Source organism: Marmota marmota, unplaced genomic scaffold (assembly GCF_001458135.2).
Source record: "Marmota marmota marmota unplaced genomic scaffold, marMar, whole genome shotgun sequence".
In the NCBI taxonomy this organism is placed as follows: domain Eukaryota; kingdom Metazoa; phylum Chordata; class Mammalia; order Rodentia; family Sciuridae; genus Marmota; species Marmota marmota.
In genome coordinates this window covers 15352849-15377914 of record NW_026000242.1, presented here as the reverse complement: position 1 = coordinate 15377914, position 25066 = coordinate 15352849, and the positions used below count along the sequence as shown (strand labels likewise).

At 33.7% G+C, this 25066-nt stretch overlaps 1 protein-coding gene across 1 annotated transcript in view; it reads left to right on the top strand.

The window, feature by feature from the left end:
• Positions 1 to 25066, top strand: part of Atm (ATM serine/threonine kinase) — a 149532-nt gene that overhangs the window by 86996 nt on the left and 37470 nt on the right. The window contains exons 34-44 of the mRNA XM_048795615.1: positions 351 to 492; positions 2741 to 2917; positions 10151 to 10328; positions 13823 to 13910; positions 16761 to 16916; positions 19344 to 19431; positions 20733 to 20821; positions 20919 to 21021; positions 21600 to 21748; positions 23366 to 23470; positions 24603 to 24743. Coding sequence (XP_048651572.1) covers positions 351 to 492; positions 2741 to 2917; positions 10151 to 10328; positions 13823 to 13910; positions 16761 to 16916; positions 19344 to 19431; positions 20733 to 20821; positions 20919 to 21021; positions 21600 to 21748; positions 23366 to 23470; positions 24603 to 24743 — 1416 coding nt within the window. The remainder of the gene's footprint in view (positions 1 to 350; positions 493 to 2740; positions 2918 to 10150; positions 10329 to 13822; positions 13911 to 16760; positions 16917 to 19343; positions 19432 to 20732; positions 20822 to 20918; positions 21022 to 21599; positions 21749 to 23365; positions 23471 to 24602; positions 24744 to 25066) is intronic.

The window sequence follows — 25066 nt, the reverse complement described above, 5'->3', positions numbered from 1 at the left end:
AAATTTGATTCAAATATTTTTTCCTTAGGTGAATCAGTATTTTATTATTCTTACTAAAGTTTTTTCGGATATGTTATTTCCAAGTATTTCTTATTTATGAATCCCTTGAATTTATGGTCATTATTTGAACATTATTATATTGAATGAAGAAAATTGCTATTACAGTGATTAGTAATTCAAGTTTACTGAAGGACTGTTAAAAATCCTTTGATGTTTTTACTTGGATGTAGAATTTTATAGGTGTAAAACTTTGTAATATAAATTTAAGTTTCAATTTTTCATTTTTTTCAGTGGAGATTGTTTACATTCAAGATTAATAAGTGAAGTACATGCGTTTTTGTGTTTTTCAGTGTCAGAGTTCGATCAGCTGCTGTTACCTGTTTGAAAAACATTTTAGCTACAAAGACTGGACATCGTTTCTGGGAGATTTATAAGACGAGAGCAGATCCCTTGCTCACCTATCTACAGCCTTTTAGAACATCAAGAAAAAAGGTCTCTGAAGTAATAAATTTTTATTGAATATCCACTATGTTTTGAGTATTAGTATTTTATTTGAATTATGCATGTCATCTTTCTTAAAATAGTAATATAACATCACATGGGTTTTCCTAGAATTAATTTAAACTGTACTTTTTGAGTCTAGGGGATTTGTCATTCTTTTTTATGACAGTGTGAGAAAACTGATATAGATAACCTAGGCATGTAATGGTTGAGTTGGGGATAGGGGAAATTATGAGTGACGTGCCTTTTTGTCTTAGCAATAGAAAACCTTTTTATTCCATAAACACTGTTGATTCTCGAAAGCAAGCATTTATTTCCATAGGAAGTTAACATATCACAATCCCTAGTAGAATATAAGATAACCTCATAATCTTATAATAATAATATAATAAATCAATAATTTTAATCTCCCTTTTCCCCTGTTGATATCATTATAAGGTTCTACTAAAAACACTCTGAAGGATATTTAAGAATCCTAAATGTTTCTCGTTTCTTTTTTTTAAAGTGATTCAAGAATATAAAGTTGAATTTCTGCCAATTAAATTTCAGGGTATATACCCATCATTAAAGTAGTACTTTTAATGATTCATAATTTTGGTCATAGTAAAATTTACTAATAATAATAAGGCTTAATTAATGAAACTAGTGAAACAATCTGTAAAGCACTGTAATTTTTTATTTTGGGTGAGTTTTTTTGTTTTGTTTTTTTGCAAGACTTGACATTGAGCCTTGGAGCAGGCAACCACTGAGCTACATCCCCAGCCCTTTTAATTTTTTGAGACAGGGACTCATTAAGTTTCTCAAGTTGTCCTCATCACTGTTTATAGCAGCACAATTTACAGTAATGAAGCTATGGAAACAACCTAGGTGTTCTTCAGCCCATGAGTGGATAAAGAAAGAAATATATTTTATGTGATGGTAAATGGATGGATCTGGAGATTATCAGGCTAAGTGAAATAAGCCAATCCCCCAAAACTTGGAAAGGTTGAGTGTTTGCTCTGAAATGTAGAGGCTAACCCAAAATATGGGGGCTCTGTAGGTGTGGGGAGAAAGAGAAAGGGGAGTGGGAATCTCATCAAAATAGATGAATGGGGCTGGAGTTGTAGCTCAGTGGTAGAGCGCTTGCCTAGCATGTGTGAGGCACTGGGTTCGATTCTCAGCACTGCATATAAATAAATAAACAAACAAACAAATAAATAATAAAGCTCTATCAACACTAAAAATATATTTACAAACAAAGAGAGGAGATAAGTAGAGTAAATGAAGGGAATTGAAGGGGAGGAATGAAGGATGGGAAAAGGGAAGAATATTGGAATGAATCTGTCTGAACTATTGTATGTTCATACATGAATATAGCACAGTGAATCCCAACATCAAATATATCTATAAGATACCAGTTTTTAAAAACTATAAAATTTGGGCCGAGGCTGTAGTTCAGTGGCAGAGCACTTGCCTAGTATGCATGAGCTACTGGGTTTGATCCTCAGCACCCCATAAAAATAAATAAATAAATAAATAAATAAATAAATAAAGGCATGCTGTCCATCTACAACTACAAAAAATAAAAATAAAGAACTATTAAATTTCAGAAAAATCAGTAGAGTAGAAAGGGAGGAGAAGAGGGGGAGAAAAGGAGTTTCTGGGACTGAATTAGAGCAAATTACATTCCATGTTTTTGTGATTATGTCAAAATGTATCCTAACATTTTATATAACTTAAAAGAATCAATTAAAAGTTTTTTTATAAAGAATAGCAGAAAAGTTCCTGTTCCCCTAAAGCATGTTGGATTGTAGTAGAAAGCAGCACATCTGCCCTGAACAGACTTAGCAACAGGAATGAAGACAACTCAGAGGATACTTTGTGAACTGTTGACAAAGTTAAATAGAAAAATGATTTTGAAAAATCTCATTTTATTTGAAATCAATTTTAAAGGGTAGAGTTGGACCGGCGTTTGTACATGAGACAGATGAAGCAGAAAATTGGTGATATATATAAGATATGCTGATAGTGATAGCTGACTGTAGAGCCCATGTTTTCTTGCTGCCTAGACCAGTCATTTTTCACCATTCCACTGTTCCTCTCATAAATTCATTTTAATTTAAAAAGGTAACTATTGCCTCTGGATTTAGTTTTAAGTATATTTAGTTTTATTTGGAAACAGATTTATATCTAGATAGTCATTTTACACAGGAAAGGTAAAATAATTTTCTGATTCTCTTATTTGTACTTTGTGATCTAGTTTTTAGAAGTACCCAGTCTTGACAAAGAAAACCCTTTTGAACGCCTGGATGATCCAAGTCTTTGGATTCCTCAAAGTGAAAATCATGACATTTGGATAAAGACATTGACTTGTGCTTTTTTGGACAGTGGAGGCTCAAAAAGTGAAGTTCTTCAATTATTAAAGCCAATGTGTGAAGTAAGAAGATTAATTAATCTAATGGAATTCCTTTGTTTTTTCTTTGCTTTTCTCATTCTCCTTGACTTCTATGTACACAATCATGGCTGTGCAGCTAAAAGAGTATTCTGGTATTGCGTATCATCTCCAATTGTCTTCATGCAGTATCACCCACATTTAGCTGCTGAAAATTGATTAAATTAGGCATCTTTGGTCCTAACACTACAGTAAGTTTCAGGTTTTCAGTGACAACACACTAGATGAGTTCTAAAAGGTGCCCTGAGCAATTTGTTACTAATTATAATTTAAATATTAATGATGGTAATTTATTTATATTAACCAAAAGTCAACTCTTAACTTTGTTTACTTCTGTTAAAATCAGTGTCATTTACTCTCTCTAATATGCTTTCTTGAGTGAATGAAGGGTAAGGACAATAGTTAGAATTGCTTTTTTTTTTTTTTTCCAATTCATTATAGTAAAGAGTACACTTATGTACCACATCAAACAACAAGTTCATAGTCTCCATAGGGCTGAGGATGTGTGGTAGAGTCTGTGATTGACATGTGCAAGGTCCTTGTTTCAATCCCTAACACCAAAATAATTTTTTAAAAGAGGTTTTTTGTTTGTTTTGGGTGCTGGGCATTGAATCCAGGGGCACTTTTCCACTGAACTACATTACCATCCCTTTTTATTTTATATTCTGAGATGCAGTCTTGTTGAGTTCCTCAGCTGGCCTCAAACTTGTGATCCTCCTGCCTAAGCCTCTTGAGTTGCAGGAATTAGAGGCATGCTCAACACACTCGGCTTTTACAGAATTTTAAAATCAAATATGTAATTCAAAACACAGTAATGACTGTAAGACCTAGAGGTTAACTCAACTTACAGTACTATCAAACATGATTTAACAGAAATATGAGAACAAATTATCTGGCTAAGATAAGTATTTACCAATTAACATTTATCAGTAGAGGAATCATTTGGTAAAGCACCTATGTTGAAAGAAGTGTAAAAACAGTCCTTTTTTGGGTGCCGTGGCACATGCCCATAATCCCAGCAGCTCAGGAGGCTGAGATAGGAGAATTGAGAGTTCAGAGCCCGCCTCAGCAAAAGTGAGGTGCTAAGCAACTCAATGAGACCCTGTCTCTAAATAAAATACAAAATAGGGCTGGGGATGTGGCTAAGTGGTGGAGTGCCCCTGGGTTCAATCCCCAGTACCAAAAAAAGCAGTTCTTATTTTCTACTGAGAAAATAGAGTAGTGAATAAATCATCACCTTTTCTGTAATACTACAGTATACTCAGAACAGTTCATCAGAGTGGTACCCATGGCATGCATACAACTTTTTTCTCATTAGTAAACAAAACTAAGATTTTTATGACATTTTGACTTTGAGCCAAGACATGAACTAATTCCTACTACCTTAAATTTATAGTTCCAAAATTGGCTTTTGGAATTGTCTTTACTTAAAAGGGAAAAAGTGTACCATTGGTAATCTACAATGTGTCTTTTATGTGGAATTGATTTTTTAAATTAATTATTTTATTTATGTATGACAGTGGAATGCATTACAATTCTTTTTTTTTAATAAAGAAAAGTGTTCAGATTTATTTGGAAATTCACAGTTTCCAATGGCACCACAGCTCCGTAGTTACAAACTGAAAGTCCTCTTTCCACAACAGATGGTGTGACTTCCCATTCTGCCTCTGTTCTCATCTGGACCTTTTTTCAAGGGCTTCTGTACAATCTGGCCCTCTTGCTCTGATTGGCTAATTGTGCAGACTGAACAAAAACAATTTAATCTCCTAAAACATACTGTTAACCTAAAGCAGCAACTTAAAGAAACAAAAAAAAGGCTTTAAATAAGTCACATTACAAACAATACCCCAAGAAAGGTATCAAACAAGTTTAAAAACAATTATTACTAACAGTGCTCAATAAGTTATAACTTAAATCTCAATTCTCTCCCTTTTAAAAAGAAACGTGTTCCACTTTCACTCGTTACTATACAGGAACACACTGTGAAATCACTTTATTCAAATACAGTCACTGCCAAATATTTTTTAAAAGAAAAAAACACAAATGAAGACAAACATTGACGTAACACATACATATCTCTGCACTCTGGTCAATACAAAGAAAATATCAAGGAATCACAATCCCCCAGACTTGACCAGCCAGACCTGTGGGACAAACCCACTGGCAGCTCTGTGTGGGTGCATGGAAATGTGCACAATGACCATGTCTTAATGCACTTGAATTCAGCTGCCAAATCTGCAGTTTATTATATATTTGTACAAATGGAAAACAGTGATGTGAAAGTTTGGAAGATTAGTGTTATTGTAATATATCTAATGAAATGTTCACAAGTAGCTGTTTTTAAAGGCAAATTTATAAAAAAAATTTGCAAATACTAGTCATTTGCATGAAAAGAACTTGTTGCTTCCCGCCCCCCCATTGAGTTAGTAACTGTGGAAAAAGTAATCCAGTCCAAATAAGATAAATGAAAATAACGTCAAGAGCATCACTATTTACCTAAAAGAACAGACTTAAAAGTTCCAGCAAGGGTTTATTTCCAGTGAGTTTGCACAACAGACCTAGCTGGCAAGTCTTTAGGCTCTTCACACTGTCTGACCCACACTGCTGAGCTTCAGGCACAGACCACCCCAAAACCTTGTAGTGTTTGCAGCTTCAAAAACCTAAAAAGTTGTAAAAGAAATCAAATGACTGAAAAAGTTCTCCCTCCTCTTCCAGTAGCATTATAAATAGACAAAAGGCACATAAATAGGGGAAGGTGCAAGATACAATTCTTATTACACATATACAGCACAATTTTTCATATCTCTGGTTGTATACAAAGTATATTCACACCAATTCATGTCTTCACACATGTACTTTGGATAATAACGTCCATCACATTCCACCATCATTTCTAACCCCATGCCTCCTCCCTTCCCCTCCCACCCCTCTGCCCTATCTAGAGTTTATCTCTTCCATTTGTTGAGCCAACCTTGCATCCCTGGGATGAATCCCACTTGATCGTGGTGCATAATCTTTTTGATATGTTTTTGTATTCGATTTGCCAGAATTTTATTGAGAACTTTTGCATCTATGTTCATTAGAGATATTGGTCTGAAGTTTTCTTTTTTTGATATGTCTTTGCCTAATTTTGGAATCAGGGTGATATTGGCCTCATAGAATGAGTTTGGAAGTACCACCTCTTTTTCTATTTCAATTGAAGAGTATTGGTATTAGTTCTTCTTTAAAAGTCTCGTAGAACTTGGCTGTGTATCAGTCCGGACCTGGGCTTTTCTTGGTTGGTAGACTTCTGATGGCATCTTCTATTTCATCGCTTGAAATTGATCTGTTTAGATTGTGTATATGATCCTGATTCAGTTTGGGAAAATCATATGACTAAAAATTTGTCGATGCCTTCAGTATTTTCTATTTTATTGGAATACAAGTTTTCTAAATAATTTCTAATTATCTTCTGTAGTGTCTGTTGTGATATTTCCTTTTTCATCATGTATGTTAGTAATTTGAGTTTTCTCCTTCTCTTTGTTAGCATGGCTAAGGGTCTGTCAATTTTATTTATTTTTTCAAAGAACTTTTGTTCTGCCAATTTTTTCAATTGTTTCTTTTGTTTCAGTGTCATTGATTTCAGTTCTGATTTTAATTATTTTCTGCTTTTGGTGTAATTTGTTCTTTTTCTAGGGCTTTGAGATGTAATTCATTTATTTGTTGACTTTTTCTTCTTTTAAGGAATGAACTCCATGCAATGAACTTTCCTCTTAGAACTATTTTCATAGTGTCCCAGAGATTTCTATATGTTGTATCTGTGTTCTCATTCACCTCTAAACATTTTTTAATCTCCTCCTTGATGTCTTCTGCAATCCATTGTTCATTCAATAGCATATTATTTAGTCTCCAGGTGTTGGAATAGCTTTTATTTCTTATTTTGTCATTGATTTCTGATTTCATTCCATTATGATCTGATAGAATGTAGGGTAGTATCTCTACTTTTTTTTTTTTTTTTTTTTTTATAGAGTGAGAGAGGGAGGGAGGGAGAGAGAGAGAGAATTTTTAATATTTATTTTTTAGTTCTCGGCGGACACAACATCTTTGTTTGTATGTGGTGCTGAGGATCGAACCCGGGCCGCACGCATGCCAGGCGAGCGCGCTACCGCTTGAGCCACATCCCCAGCCCCAAACTTTTTTATATTTACTAAGAGTTGCTTTGTGGCATAATATGTGGTCTATTTTAGAATAGGATCCATGTGCTGCTGAGTAAAAAGTCTGTTCTCTCATGGAAGGATGAAATATTCTATATGAGTCAGTTAAGTCTTAAGTTATTGATTGTATTATTGAGGTCTAGTTTTTTTGTTCAGTTTTTGTTTGGAAGATCTATCTAGTGATGAAAGATCTATCTAGTGTATTAAAGTCACCCAAAATTATTGTGTTGTGGTCTATTTTGACTCTTGAACTTGAGAAGAGTTTGTTTAATGAACATAGATGCTCCATTGTTTAGGGCATATATATTTATAATTGTTAAGTCTTGTTGGTTTACGGTTCTCTTGAGCAGTGTGTAGTGTCCTTCTTTATTCTTTTTGATTGACTTTAGTTTTAAGTCTATTTTATTTGTTATGAGGATAGAAACCCCTGCTTGCTTCCACAGCCCATGTGAGTGGTATGATTTTTCCCAATCCTTCATCTTCGGTCTTTGGATGTCTTTTCCTATCAGATGAGTCTCTTGGAGGCAGCATATTGTTGGGTCTTTTTTTAAAAAAAAATCCAATCTGCCAGTCTGTGTCTTTTGATTGGTGAGTTTAGGCCATTAGCACTCAGGGTTATTATTGAGACATGATCTGTATTCCCAGCCATTTTTGTTTATTTTTGGTATTTAATGTGACTTGGTGTCTCCTCTGATTATATTTTCCTTTAGTGTAATACCTCCCTCTGCTGATTTTCGTCTTTTTTTTTTTTTTTTTCATTTCCTCCTCTTGGAATATTTTGCTAAGGATGTTCTATAGTGCAGGCTTTCTAGTTGTAAATTTTTAACTTTTGTTTATCATGGTAAGTTTTTATTTCATCATCAAATCTAAAGCTTAGCTTTGCTGGATATAAGATTCTTGATTGGCATCTATTTTCTTTCAGAGCTTGGTATATGTTGTTCCATGATTTCCTGGCTTTGAGGGTCTGGGTTGAAAAGTCAGCTTTTAAGATTTTATCCTTATTCTGTCTGCTAGGCATTTTCATTATAATGTGCTTGGTGTAGATCTGTTGTAATTTTGTACATTTGGTGTTCTGTAAGCCTCTTGTATTTGGTTTTCCAGTTTATTTTTCACGCTTGGGAAATATTCTGCTATTATCTCATTAAAGAGATTGTACATAGTTTTGGTTTGAAACTCTGTGCCTTCCTCTATCCCAATAACTCTTAGATTTGGTCTTTTGATGCTGTCTTATAATTCTTGGATGTTTTCTTCATGGTTTCTTACTATCTTCACTATGTGATCAACTTTATTTTCCAGATTGTATACTTTTTCTTCATTATCTGATGTTCTTTCTTCCAAGTTATCTAGTCTGTTAGTTATGTTTTCTATTGAATTTTTTATTTGGTTTATTGTATCCTTCATTTCAAGGATTTGTGACTCTTTTTTCAGTCTGTATCTCTTTTTTTTTTTTTAATAATTTTTATTGTTGGTTGTTCCTGTATCTCTTTCTTGACGTAATCTTTTGCTACCTGTATTTGCTCTCTTATCTCTTTGTTGGAGTGATAATTTTTGCCTGTATTTGCTCATTTAGGTCATTCTTTAATTCACAGATTATTTTAACTATGAGCCTTCTGAACTCTTTCTCTGACATTTCATCAACTTCGCTGTCCATGGGTTCTGTTATTACAGTATCCTGGTTTGTTTGGGGCACTTTCTTCCCTTGTTTTTCATGTTGTCCATGTGTCTTCCTTTCTTGCAGCATGGGTCTGAGATATTACAGTTTCTTCCCTATATTCTTGTAGTATCTGTGCAGATTGTACCTCACCTTGATGTTGGGCTTCCCAGACCCTGCTGGTGTCCCTCAATGTATGCTACTGCAACTAAAGGTGGTGGCAGCAATAGCCAAGGTAACTTGAAATAATAGTTGAGGTGCCCCAAGACGGAAGCAATGTCACAGAGATGGGGCTGAAGGGTAGGCCTCACACTCTCTTTGGGATATCTGCTCTGAGATGCAGCTGCTTCTAGGCCCTGTCTGTTATCAAAAAGTTAGGGGCTACTGTGTGGGGAAGGCTATGGCGATGACTATAGTGTCCCAACATGAAAATGGTTAGGCTTAGGCTCCCAGGTGGTGATGGTGGTGGGGGGCGAAGTTGGACCTACCCTGGACCTGGGTCCTGCACAAGTCATTGTGGGCCTGGGATCCTGTGGTAGTCTGCTGGTCGGAAGGGGTGGTCCTGTGCCAGAGGCTGGGCTCCAGTGGGTGCCTCCCGGGGGAGAGATGGACCCAGGACTCCTGTGAGCCTGGGTCCTGCGCAGACCTGTGTGGGTGGATCTGGGCCGTCAGGCTTGACCTGGAATGTGGTTAATAATAATAGCCGTTGAGTGTGGTGATTTATCTATATGATGTATGTGGAATGTGATGCATGCCAAAATAAAGGTTGGACACTTGTTTAATGTGCCACACACATTAAAGCGCTTTGCTCCATTCAGAAGTATACCACAAATACACAAATTTTATACCTAGAAATTGGGGTTTATTACAAATAAAAATTTATACTTTGACATGCTCTTCACTGAGTATAGAAAAATGCACAAAAATCATATTTTCAGCTTTTCTCTTGAAATTCTCATGCTCTTTCCCTCTTATATCAGAGAACTGCTTCTGTTATTAATAACACTTTCTAACTCTGAAATTACACTTAAAAATGTCATAATTTTGCTTATAAATTAATCCTCTTTCACTAATCTTCTGATCATGCTAATAGCCTAGACTAGCCTAGACTAGAAATGAACAGTTGCAGTGTAACTAACATATATTTGATATAGATACACTAACTTAGTACTTTTAACACCACCTGGTCCATGTTTTTTATATTTTAATAACATGCTGAGTGCATTTAACATTTTGTAATGTATCCTTCCAGTATCTGAGTTAATGGTAGATTATCTTTTTAAAAATTGTTATAAGTCAGCAACAAGGAATGGAAATATTAAGTAGTGTGCTTCTCTTACTCAAAGTATTGAGTTGATGTTTTGTATGTTCTAGGTAAAAACTGACTTTTGTCAGATAGTGCTTCCTTGCTTGATTCATGATATTTTACTTCAAGACACAAATGAATCATGGAAAATTCTGCTTTCTACACATGTTCAAGCATTTTTCACCAACTCTTTCAGAAACCTCTCACAAACAAGTCGATCCACAACTCCTGCAAATTTGGATTCAGGTATTATGCTAACTTATTAATGTTTGTACTATTAACTTCTCAGCTCTAAAGTAAGATAGATTTATGGTTAAATAGCCTCGGATACTTTCTGGCTTCTTCCATAACTCTAAATTTGTTTCCTTAACTAGAGAATGGAGATAAAAGGTGTACAAATTTTCAACAAACAATCTTTGTAAAGCACCCAGAATAATTCTTAATAATTAGTACTCCTTCTGAACATTTTAGATATTAATAATAGGGCAAATAATTAAACAATTGAGTGTGTCAGGTAACGTGCTTATCCCTGACAGTACAGATGTAAACAAGATGCTCCCTGTCCATTCTAGCAGTGGAAAAAGCACAAAAATGATCAAATATTTAGATATTATAGTAGAGATATAATATAGAGGAATTTTCAGCTGTGGCCAATTGGATTTTAAAAAGTAGCCTTATTATAAAAATCATACATATTTACTATGGAAATTTTTTTAAAAAGTACTTATTCCGTAATTTAAGATAAAATATATTTAAGATTTTGTAATGTATCCTTCTAGTATCTTAAAGCAGAACTTTTATTTTATTTACTCTTATTATTTTATTACCCTTATTCCTTTCATGTTATGAAATGAGTATATCTGATGTTAAGAACTTAATAGTGGAAGAAATTCTGCTCGGGTTTGAGTATATGTAACACAAATATGCATAATTGAGGGATCATCATGAGTCAGTTTTTCAAACCTAAATTTTAAGAATGATAGAAAATTATAGATTTCCACTGTTAACTTCTATCTTTCAATATACTATCAGTGTATTTTATGAGTAAACATAAAATTAGTCACATACTTAAATTTATACTAAAAGACCCATATAATTCTAATAAAAGTAGATTTAATTAACTATCTTATGGCAACTAAATGGCTTTTCCCAACCTTACTGCTGGTCCTATACTTCAGTACAGGTTGTGATCACTCAGTTCTCTATTTTTCTATTTCTGTTTCTGCAGTCTTCATTTGACATGGCTCTGATGTCATTTAGACTCCATTTTGCTATGCTTTATCTTTTACGTAAATTCTTTTCAATTGACTAATAACAATTACAAATCTATTTTGATGAAACTGGAAGTCATTATGTTAAGTAAAATAAGTCAGGCTCAGACAATTACTGCATAATCTCACTTATATGTGCAATCTAAACAAGCAGATCTTACAGAAGTTAAGAGTAGAATGGTGGTTACTAGAAGCTGGGTTGAGTCAGGGGAGGGAGAGGTGGGGAAAAATGTGGATGCTAAGATACAGTTAGAAATGAGAAGTTCTGGTGTTCTACAACATAGATGACTATAGATAATGTACTGTATATTGCTTTTAAAAGCTAGAGGAACGAAATGTTTTCACCATAAAGAAATGATAAATATTGGATATGATAAATGTTTACTTTGATTAAACATCATACAATGTCTTCACGTATTAAAACATCAAATTGTATCTCATAAATAGGTATAGTTTTTTAAAAATATTTTTGTTTTAGTTGTAGATGGACACAATACCTTTATTTTATTTATTTATTTTTAATATGGTGCTGAGAATTAAACCCAGTGCCTCCTACGCTAGGCAAGTATTCTACCATTCAGCCACAACCCCAGTTCCAAATAGGTACAATTTTATGTTTCAGTTATAAACAAAAAATAAATCTATTTGGAAAAATATAATGAACACAGACACAGTTGCCCATCCTGTGGCTCTAAATTATTCTTCAAAATAAAATAGAATATTTTATTTACTTGAATTTTCTTAGGGTTGTCAAAATGAAAATCCTAAAATAAAAACTCTTACTCAAGTCTTTATAAGCAATCTATATCCTATATTTAGTTGAGGGAATACAGATATAAGTGATCTACAGTCAAGAATAAGCCATTGGAAGTTTAAATATTAGGTAGTTAAAAGTACTATTAGAACAACTTTATTACATAGCTTAACTTAACACTACAACTGTTCAAAAGTAAAATCATCTAGTTTTATCTGTATAGAGTGCCAATATTTTTATTTAAATAAAAATTTAAACACACATATAAAATTCTGTTATTGAGGGGGAAAGTAAATGTAGATTGCTATAAAATTTAAATTGTTACTCTTTATGAAGTCTGTCTCATCCCTTCACCTCCTATGTACATCTCAAAGTCCACTGTCCAAAGATAATATTTGCATCTTATTCATCCCCTTTGCCTGTCTTCTTTTTTGTGTGTACCACTTCAATTAGTGACACTTGGTTTTCCAGGCCAGAAACCTCTTAACATATCTCTCATCTTATTACCAAATCCTGCCTACTATTTGCATCCCTCTGTCACTGTCAGTCCTTATTGTTTTCTATCCTGTGGTTTAGCACACTTGAAATTCTTTCATAAATTCTCCAGATTGTTTCCTGCTTTCAGCCATCTCAGATACTGTTAAATATTCCTTGGTACATTGTCCTTTCCTTTTGTCCCAGAGAACCATTACTTTTATTTCACATTTCACTTTCATATATATTTTTTTTAAGAATTTAACCTTTATTTTATTTGTTTGTGTTGTTTATTTGTTTTTATGTTGTGCTGAGGATCGAACCTAAGGCCTCACCCATGCTAGGCAAGCGTTCTACCACTGAGTTACAACCCCAGCCCTCACGTTTCACTTTTCTATGACACTTCCCTTGTTCAGGTGAGCTTCCCTCATACAGGTCTCTGCAGCATTCTAAACTTTCCCTCAAACCATTTCTCATGCTGTGTTGAGAGTATCCAGCCTAGTCTGTGAGTTCTGTGTAGTCAAAAATAGTCCATCTTGTCAATCTACCTACTTAACACTCATCTGATATTTGACAAAGGTGCCAAAAATATATTTTGGAGAAAAGACAGCCTTTTTAACAAATGATGCTGAGAAAACTACATAGCTTTTTTTAGAAAAATGAAACTAGACCCCTGTATCTCACCCTGTACAAAACTTAAATTGAAATGTATCAAAGATTTAGGAATTACTCCAGGAACTGTACAACAGCTAGAAGAAAACATAGGGTCAACACTGCATCATAAAGGGGCTGGCACCAACTTCCTTAACAAGGGGAGGGAAAGGGGAATCATGAACCAAATTCAAATTCCATGCACAGATGAATTTCTCAGGATGAGCCCAACTACTGTGTATAGTGGTAAAGCTCCAATAAGAAAAAAATAGTCTATCTTGTTCATTGTTGTATACTGAACACCTAGCTTACAAAAGCTTTTGATTTTATTGAGGCTGTGAATTAGTACTTCTTCAGAGATAAAATGTAAATCGCAATGTAAGATCTCAGTTATATAAACATATTGGGTTTTTTTAAAAGAAAAATGCCATTAAATCTATTTATTTGTTCATATTTATTAAGAACGAATTTTGTATTAGGTATTGTCCAACAGAATCTTGCTGTATAAAGTGAGACAAACACAGACAAGAACCAAGTGCCTTGGGAGATCTTTCTGGGTCTGAGAAGAGATTTCTTTCTTTCTTTGTTAGAGTCAGAACCATTTTTCCGATGCTCTTTGGATAAAAAATCACAAAGAACAATGCTTGCTGTTGTAGACTACATGAGAAGACAGAAGAGGTAATGTAATGAATGTTGCTTCTTGAGTTTGGGGATTTAGAAATCTAATTTGTTACTGTAGGCCAAATTTTGACCTGATGATTTTAGGTGAAGCTGTTGGAGAATGTTATATTTAATTGGTGTGATGGTTACATTTCCTTGTAATAATCCATATTCAAGATGGTACTTTGGTTAAATCCGTGTCAGAAGCTCAGTTCTAGTCCCAGCAGTATGAGTAATGGTGTTATCTTTGCTAAATCCTGCAGCCTTTAGGGGCTTCAGTTTATTCATCTACAGAGCTAAGAGAAAGGAGCAAGTGATTTTACCAGGTTAATTATGTTGCCCACTTTATTTATTTATTTCACCAGTTCTAAGGATTGAATCTAGGGGTGCTCTACTTTGGAACTATATCCCTAGCCCTTTTTATTTTTTGAGACAGTGTCTCACTCAGTTGCCCAGACTGACCTTGAACTCATGATGTCCTGCCTCAGTGTCTTGAGTAGCTGGTATTACAGGTGTGCACCAACCATGCTGTGACCCTTCTAACTTTTCCCATTGCTTTTTAGAAGTAGCTAGAGTTGTATGAATATGTCTTATATATCTATCATAAGATATAGTATATGCCATAATCATCAATATCTGTAGTCACACTCTGGTAGAAGAATGTTTATTTTCCTGATAGGGGCAAATTTTATAATATTACAAGTATCTTTGTTCCTGTTATTTATCATGAAGGATGTGTGTATGTGTGTGTTTGTGTTCATGCATGGCATTGTGGTTTGAACCCAGTGGTGCTCTTCCACTGAGGTGCACCCTCAGCCCTTTTTATTTTTATTTTGAGCCAGGGTCTTGCTGAGTTACCCAGATTGATCTTGAACTTGGCAGTCCTCCTGCCTCAGCCTCCCAAGTTGCTGGGATTACACTCATGTGCTACCACATTTGGCTTCATGAGATTTTAAATGGAGTATAACAATAGCTAAGGTTGACTAAAACTCTGAAGAAATAATACAGTGAGTCTATACAAATGCCCCTAACTTTGAATGGTTCATTTTATGATTTTTCAATTTGACAATGGTATGAAAGTAATAGCATTCAGAAGAAACCATACTTTGAATTTTGATCTTATTCTAGGCTAACAGAATAACATGTAGCATGATCCTCTTGTGATGCTGTCATGATGGTGACAGCCATGCAATCACAAAGGGAACCACTGATACTCCACAGTGTGCTGTGTTGTTAAGCTATGATGTTCAGTAGGTTGCATTTTTTTACTTATCAAGATTTTCAAATTATGATGGGTTTATCAAAGTATAAGTATTGTAAGTTAAGGAGAGTCTATAATTTGAATATGTGGGATTTGATGTCTCATGCATATGTATGGTGATAGTGACAGAGGTTGGTAAGGAGTGGGGTGTGTGTGTGTGAAAGAATAGAAGGATTTTTAAAACAAAATGCATTTACATCTTAAAAAAGAATTCCTTTGTATTTCCTTTATACCGTTTCATTCTACTCATAGAAAAAGAAGATTTTTGGCTTTTGGTGGTCTTCAATTCTGATAAGAAAGTGACTGATTTATTTTATTGATTTGTACCAGATCCTTTTTTGAGAAAATTCATTTAAAGCTTTAACTGTAGGTAGGAGCATCTTGGTGTTGGGAGGCAGTTTTTCACCTTCAAGTCATTCGTTTCAGATTTATTTACGTTAAATGGTGTGGATGTTGGCAGGACTTGAGAAGATAAAATTTCTTCCTTAGTTGACACATGGCAGTTGTACAAGATAAATATTCTTAATATTCAGTTCCATTTTTCAATAAGACCTGTAAAAATGATTGTTTAAAAATGTTAATGGGACATATTAAAAAAAATAAGGACCTTAGCTCAAGTTGAAGTCTGATACTTTGTGATCTGGTGTCTTTGAACTTGTTTTATTGTCTTTAAAATCAAGCTAATGTCTACCTTGAGGGAGCGGTTTGGTTTGTGGTAATTAAAATAGATGAAGTATGTAACATATCTGACATTAAAAAATGCTAGCAGCTTTCTTTCCATGGGCAGATTATTTGACTTCTCAGAAATATCAGCTACAGTTAAGGACTTGTTGTGTAGAAGGCACTTTATTCATTGGTTTTACAAGTGTTATATAATCACTGCAACTGTTCTTTGATGTATATGTTTTTCTGGGATTTATAAATGAGGAAAATAGGAAACTGAGGCTGAAGAGATAAGTTGCTGAAGATCATACAGCTAGTACTGGGTGCTGTAGCTTGCTTTGCATCTAACTCTGTGCTCCTCCAAAGCCAGTGCTCTTAACCACTACTTTGTCATTTCTCTGATAGTTTTGAAACAGATACTATTCTATAGTCCAGTTCTCATCTGCTATTACCACAATGAAAGATTTTTATTAAACAACTCACCTTATGCAGTAAACTAAAGAGAAAATGACTGCAATAGGAAAGACATGTAGTTGTGTCTTAAAAGAGAATAGTTTCATTAAATTAAAAGATGTATCTCTGTGTGCACACATGCGCACATGTGCGTTACCAGCTGTTCTCTGTAGCCTATTCTTAGGTAATGGTGCGTGAAGTTTTTGATGTAGGGAAGGCATGAAGCTCAGATTTATATGGGATGATGGGTCATAGCTTTCAGCATATTCTCCGAGGGGTTTGTGATCCAAAAAAGATTAAGAAACTAGACTCTTTAATCATGCCATCTTAGAATGTTTATAGCTATAAGGGAAATATGGTTTTCAGTTATTTGAATGTAATTTTCTGTTTAACTTGCAGCTGTTCCCAATGTGTTACACTATATTATGGTGTTTTTCTTTTAGTGTTGAAGTTTTAAAAATGAAATGATATTATGGTTAATTTTTCTTTAGACCTTCGGCAGGAACAGTTTTTGATGATGCTTTCTGGCTGGATTTGAATTATCTGGAGGTTGCCAAAGTAGCTCAGTCTTGTGCTGCTCACTTTACAGCATTGCTCTATGCAGAAATCTATGCAGATAAGAAGAACATGGATGATCAAGAGAAAAGGTAATGGAATTTATAAGTTTTGGGTTTTAAAATTGATGTTGACATTGTTTAAATAAAGATACATAGTAAAAATTATTTTGGTGCCTCTCATTTAAAATACATTTTAGGTAGAAATTTGTGTTTTAAAGTAAAACAATAATAAAAATTTAAAAAGAAGTAATTCCACTCTAAGATAAATACAAATGTTTTATTATATATTACAAAAATTATATAGATAGCAAGCTTCTGGAGGACAGAGACCATATTTATTTTCTTTGTATTTCTCTCAATAGCATTGAGAATTTAATATAAATGATCAATAAATATTTTTCAAATGATTGAATTAATTCCTAATTTCATTATTGTTATATTTACCACTAATTCCTTAACTATTCAATATCTATTTTTCTTTTGACTATAGAGTAATGTGACTTTTTTTCTGTGACCAAAGAAATTTTATTTCTGTGTATTATCTGTCTGTATTTCTGCTTACTTTGATTTATGAGAACTATCATGAGAATCTCATAAATACAATCCTAGATCATGGTGAAAAAGCCAATAAAGTAGGAAGAGTAAAAAAAAAAATACATGCTTTATTATCCCAACTGTTCTCCTCAAATCTTTGTTTATTTGAAATAGCCTAGAGTTTACTTTTATATTTAGCCTCACCTTATCACCACTCAATCAGCCGTATTAAGAAATGAAAATAGCAAAAATGTGTTGTGTTGACACAGTTATCATTCTTGTTACCAGTAATTTTTATTTCAGATTGTCAGTAAAGTAGTGTGCTTTTTACACTATGGAAAACCAGGAACCAGAATTCAAATTCTAGTTCAAATGTAATTAACTTACTAGATGTGAACCAATTTCTTAACTTGTGGTTTGATATTTAATTTAAGCTTTTTAGTTGAAAACACACAATATGTGGACACTGTATACTATGTAATAGATATGTTCATGATCAGTATAAACTTCTTATGAAGACAGGTATATTGTCCTTTAAATAGGTAGTGAGTAAGAAATTAATTACTATCTAAGAGTATTACCATTTTAGTCAGAGCCTGCATACTTGGTATTAGTAATTGCAATTTGGATGTGTTTTAGTTTCTTGGTGTGCAGAATAGTATTTCTTAACAATCAGGAATGAACAAGTTATCCCTTCTAGGAGTATAAATTGAAGCACCTTTAGTTAAAGGTAAGTGATTATATGGAATGTAGCAGACTTTTGCAGAATTGCTTATTTTTGTTTTTTTGGGGAGTGTTAGGGAATTGAATCCAGAGTTTTGCACTTGCCGGGCAAGTACTCTTACATCAGAGCTATATCCTCAGCCCCATATTGCATGTTTTAAAGCAAGCATGCCAAGATTATTTTGGTATTCATTAGGAGAGGGTGCTTGGCAAATAGGGTTTACTGTTGGCTTTGATAATCTGTTTTTACTCCCCTGGGGTCTGATGGGAAGATGAGGGTAAACAGATGAAGTATATAAAGGTTAAGAGATGCTAGTTTTCTTCAGTGCCTCTATTAGGTGAGCAGAAGCTTTGTAAATCTAAAGTGGCCAAGAGTATATTTGTACATAAAATAAAGATGAACACTTTACCAGAGCTGTCAGGTCAAGAAAATTAACTGCTCTCTCAGATATCCTATTTGGACTATTTACTTTTTAAATTTATTTTTAATATGTCTTTAGTTGTTGATAGACCTTTATTTTATTCATTTATTGATATGCGATGCTGAGAATCAAGTGCCTCACACATGCTAGGCAAGTGCTCTACTACTGAGCCACAATCCCAATCCCCTCCCTATTTGGTCTGTGTAATAACAAAGTTCCTCATACTAAGTATTCTGGATACAGGTAAAGTTTTTTGTAACTTGCTCCTGAGAAAGTATGAGATTTCATTGTTAGTGCCCATAATTTTTTGAGGAAGAAACTCTGCGAAATAGGATTTTGACAATAGGTGTTAATTTCACAACTTCAGTCATCTTAATATTCTTAAATTTATCTTAATGTTTTGGTAATAAGGGTTTAAGTAGAGTTTTAGATTTCTTAATTTTTGTCAGTTCATCAGTGTTAAATTGTGGCTCATTGTGGTCTTAAATTGTATGTCTGTAATTAAGTTGAAAATTTAGGTAAAACCACTAACAGAAATTTAGGAACTGAATTGGGGATATCTCTATTTTTAAACAGGTTTGTTTCCTTATAAATAAGCATGGTTTGGCATATAACCTCCCCAAATATAGAAAATTTTATTAAAATGTAATTATCCTCCATGGAATTAACATTCACAAATTTCTTTTCAGTTCTGGTATAAATGATATTCTCTTAAAGTTCATTATTTTATTTGCCACCTTCATTAGTTTTTTTTTTCCCCTATTGTCTATAGTTTCTGTATTCATAAGCTTCCAAGTAGTATGTTCTCATTAAAAGCAGTGCTTCTTTTGATAAGCAGAGGTCTTATATTTGAAGAAGGAAGCCAAAGTACAACTATTTCTAGTTTGAGTGAAAAAAGCAAAGAAGAAACTGGAATAAGTTTACAGGTAAATATTAACAGTTCTAATGTTTATATCAATATTTAATCTTATATTTTGATTATTACTTTTTATAGTGATGTCATTTGATTTGAAAACTGAAGTTACTCTTTTAACAGAGCATCATCTATATACATTTATAGTTTGAAGTTCAGGTCTTCAAGTAGACTGACCTGAATTCTAATCCTGACTGTGCCACTTAGTTATATAATCTTGCACAAATTACTTAACCTTTCTAGTCTTGAGTTCCTTTATCTGAAGAATGGAAGCAAAACCATCCAACTTATAGAGTGGGTTTTTACTGTGTATTTTCTGCCATAGCACCCTATTCATTTTCTATATATCACTTGTAGTTTATAATTGTTTATTTTTTCATTGTCACAAAAGCAGCAAATTACTTTTTGTATATATTTCTTAAAAATCTACTTTCAAATTGACCATGGTGTGTGTCGTTCTCATCGACTTTCTTTGGTCAACTCATTTACAACAACAATTTGAACTTCGCTACCTTGCTTAAAATTTTGATCTTCACTTCTCTGCCTTTGCTTTCAGCTAGCCTCTTACTTATTGGAGAAAATAGTTAGCATAGATAGGAAACCCAGACACATCTACCCTCAAATATTGAAATCTTCCTGCATATGCCCCTGTCATAACCGTCTGTCTTATTAAACTAGAGAAATAATTTCTCCCTTTATTTAAGGCTAATCTTAATTCCTGTGCTTTTTATTTATCTACTTTTTCTCAAACTTAATTTTTTTAATATGCTGTGTTGCCTCTGAACTATATTCTAAACATATTCAAACCTCTACTTTAAAAAATTTCTCTCACAAGTACAAAATAACTTCCCTCTTCCTGGTGTGCTTTTTTGGGTATCACTCTCTTCTTTCCCTTCATAACCAAACTTTGTGAAAGAGTTGTCTATATTTGCTGTCTCTAAGTCTGGTGGTAACCTTTCAATTCTCTTTACACTTCATACTATCAGTTATGCCTTACATGAAATATGTTCTGTTTACTTTTTCAGTTCGCTCTCCTAATTTTTCTCTTTGTTCTCCTTCATCTTTCGCAGTCTCATCCTTTTCCACTGACTTTTTGGAGTATCTTCTGTATACCAGGCATTGTGCTAGGCTTGGGTACCAAATGTTTCAATTCAGATAACTTGATATAGTATATATTTGAATATCATTTTATTTTACTTTTATAGGGCAACATTTAGAATTGAGAGTTATGTGTTGATCATGATGCAATTTAAGGTTTTCTAAATTTATAAAGTGATTCTTCCCTTCCTGTTTTTGTTGTATTTCTGTTTTAAGGATCTTCTATTAGAAATTTACAGAAGTATAGGAGAGCCAGATAGTCTGTATGGCTGTGGTGGAGGGAAAATGTTGCAACCCCTTACTAGGTAAATCACATTTTTCTATATAATGGTATAGTAATTCTGTCTGTGAAGGAGTTCTATGTATGTAGAATCAAGATATTTTTACAACCTTTTCTTACAGACTACGAACATATGAACATGAAGCAATGTGGGAGAAAGCCTTAGTAACGTATGACCTTGAGACAGCAATCTCCCCAGCAACTCGCCAGGCAGGAATAATTCAGGTATATTTTTTTCTTGGATTGGTAAAGATGTCACTAGTGGAGTGCTCATAGAATTCCAGTATGTCATTGGAATATTTACATAGCCAGATGAACTTGAGATAAGGTTAAAAGTTACCTGTTTTACAGACGTGGGGCTAAAAACTGAGGAACACACAGGAAAGCTAGGTAGGTCATTGTCCAAAACAATAGTTTAGGTTTGTTAATCATAATTTTTGTTACCTAACAAAAGACATTTCTTGAGTGTGAACGTTGTGCCAGGTAGTGTAAATTAGTGCCTCACATGGAAAATTCCAAGTGTACTATTATTTCTCATAGTTTGCATTGGAATTGGTTTCGTTTCTGAAGCTATCATTTCTATTGTTGGCTCATTAATACTCTTTAGTCATTCTTCCTTTAAATATTAGAACTCCCTGAATTCAGTTTTAATGTTTTTGGGGAAACATACTAAACAACATTTTGGGACTGTGATATCGCTAACTTTATATAAACTGAAGTTTTATGTTTATAAATTTTTGTTTCTCTAGTTTTCTGTTGAGATCTTTCTTTCTTTAAAAAAAAAAAAAACAACTTCTGTTTAGGCCTTGCAGAATTTGGGACTCTGCCATATTCTTTCCATCTACTTAAAAGGGTTAGATCACGAAAATACAGAGTGGTGTGCTGAACTACAGGAACTTCATTACCAAGCAGCATGGAGGAATATGCAGTGGGACCATTACAATTCTTTTAAGTAAGAAGAAATCCAACTTAAAAAAAAAAAATTGCTTCTTTTCTGTTTCTAAATAACTTTTTATTTTATTCTATCAATATAACAGGAGTTGTATTTTCTATATTTTATAGATTCTCCAAGCTATGCATTCCTAAATAAGATAGTAATAAACAGTAAACAAAATTAGACCTGAATTTCCCTCTTTTTTTCCATTAGCACAGCTCCATTCCCCTCCCCAATATTTTCAAAAATAGAAACATCAAAGATATTTTCTTAGGAGAATTCCTTAACTCACTTTTTCTTCGACTCAGGAATCCAAGGAAAGGTATAGATGTTTCTCTTTTTACTCCCTGCTATAAACATTTTAGTCATATATTACTTGTATCTGCTGGATGGTATACAAAGGACCAGTTATCTTTATTTATGAATTTTTTTTTATTAAAAGGTGCTAAATCAGTTATCCAGGAACATAATATTTATCACTTGTTTGTCAAGTCACCATATTTTTATTTTATTTATTATTATTATTGATACTAGAGATTGAATCCATGGGCACTTTACCACTGTGCTACATCCCCAGCCCTTTTTATTTATTTTTTTAAATTTTGAGACAGAGCCTCACTAAGTAGCTTAGAGGCTTGCTTAGTTGCTGAGGCTGGCCTTGATCTTGTAGTCCTCCTGTCTTAGCCTCCTGATTCACTGAGATTACCAGCATGTACCTCCATACCTAGCACCATATTTTTAAAATTATAAACCAAACAGCTATCTAATAAAGGATTTCACATTTATGTAAAGTGTTTTGATAACATAAACACTAAAAATGAAACAATGTGTAATTGCCTTCATAGAAAATATTTTCATTAATTAGAATGCCTTTCAGATTTCAAACTACAAGATTACTATATTATAGGGATTTGCTCTCAAATTTTTTAGACATTTTGGTATATATAAGTTGGTCCTGCTTCTGTCAGTATATGCCACTCTCTTGTTTACTGTTTTTCAGCCATAGAGGTCTTCTCTTTGTTTTTTGATCAGTCCATGATGTTCTTACAGAAAGGCCTTAGATGTATATATTCTGCTTTTCTCCATGTGGGTGGCAGTTTCTTGTCATTCAGTCTCTAGTTTCATATATTTATTTCATATCTTCAGATAGACCTTTTTTTGACTACTCTTCCTAAAGTAGCCACTCCATCATAATGTTTTTTTTTTAATTTTATTTGAATTCTCTGCTTGTCCTTTGTCACTGTCTGATATTATTCTTACTTATTGTCCAAACCAAAACAAGCTCCATGGGAGTGGGCCCTGATCTGACTTGTCTGCTAATGATTTCCCACGCTAGAACCTGTTCTTAATGCCTGACACATAAAGGGTGTTCACTGAATAAATAAATGAAAATATAGCATATTTTGAACCAGGCAAAGGATCTGAGAAATTTTCAGTTTTTTCTGCTTGAAGAATTTAAATGACCCATAAAATAATTAGTGTTTCTTAACAAAATTTCTAGAAATCTGTTTTTTCATTAAAAAAAAAGTTAATTTCAGTTTTAAAATTTAGTTCTTTGAGTTATTTGTACATGTATATCTTTAGGCTTTGTTTTAAAATATGTATTTTTCTTTTATTTTTTGAATTATCTCACAGCAAAGGATTAGAAGGAACCAGTTACCATGAATCATTGTACAATGCTCTGCAGTCTCTGAAAGACAGAGAATTCTCCACATTTTATGAAAGTCTCAAATATGCCAGGTATTACAAAAAGGCAAATAATTTTCTGTTTAATGTCATGGCTTCTTTTTTCCAAACTTAAGGAATAATTTCAATGTGAGGATTTGCATTGTTGTAGGGATAAAGACTTGGTGGCTAGGTGAAGTGTTTCCTTGTCCTTCTGTGTTCTTCCCTCAAAAAAAATGTTTTCTTTGGAACCCTACATCAGTTCTTTACCCTAAGCTCCCAGGAAACACTTACTAATAGGGCATTATGTAAAAATGTGGATGTGTAACCGATGTGATTCTGCAATCTGTATTTGGGGTAAAATTGGGAGTTCATAACCAACTTGAATATATTGTATGAAATATGATATGTCAATAGCTTTATAATGTTTTGAACAACCAATAAAAAAAAATTAAAAAAAAAAAAGAAAACAGGAGGAAACACTCTTAATTCCTACTCCTTCCTATACAAAGTATCCTGAGAATTTAAATTTTATCTCCTCAAATATTATGTGGCATTTACTCTCTTAGCATTAGAGTTCAAATGTAATTTTTTTTGTGTAATAGTGATTAGCAACCTAATAAATCCTGCATTACAGCAATAATATTTGCTATCATTTAGGTACTTATCATGTGCTTGACCAGACTCTTTCCTAAGGCATTCTCTAATCTTCAAAATGAGTATGGAAATGAAAAAAAAAAAATTAGGCTTAGTGAAATCCAGTGGTTTGTCCTGTTAGACAGCCAAAGGTGACACAACTGGGATTTAGATTTAGGGCTATATTATCCCAAGGCCAATTTTTTTCCTTTGCTATTTCATATTCTCTAATATTTGTGAATATTGGTATTATTAGATTAACAGCAAGATTGTGATAAGATCTCTATAAATACAGATTTGTACTTATATCTCCTTGAAAACCTCTTCTTATTTTTTTTTTGATTTTTTGGTTTTGGTACTGGGGATTGAACCCAGAGGTACTTATTTCTAAGCTACATCCCTAATCCTTTTTATTTTTCTTGTAAGACAGGATCCTGCTTAGTTGCCCAGGCTGGTCTCAAACGTGCAATCCTGCCTCAGCCTCTCAGGTCACTAGGACTATATGCCTGCACCACTGTGTCCAGCCTCTTCTTTGTTTTCAAAGTTTGTTTCTTTTCTCTTTTGCTATTAGAATAAAAGAAGTGGAAGAGTTGTGTAAGGGCAGTCTTGAGTCTGTGTATTCACTGTACCCCACACTTAGTAGATTGCAGGCCATTGGAGAATTAGAAAACATTGGAGTGCTTTTCTCAAGGTATGTAATTAATATGATTTTGTAATTCCAGAATGAAGCTTCTCTGTTACTGACTTACCCTTTTTGGGACACTGCTACATCGATGTTCATAGCAGCTCAATTCACAATAGCAAGACTGTGGAACCAACCCAGATGCCCTTCAATAGACGAATGGATTAAAAAAATGTGGCATTTATACACAATGGAGTATTACTCTGCATTAAAAAATGACAAAATCATAGAATTTGCAGGGAAATGGATGGCACTAGAGCAGATTATGCTAAGTGAAGCTAGCCAATCCCTAAAAAACAAATGACAAATGTCTTCTTTGATATAAGGAGAGTAACTAAGAACAGAGTAGGGAT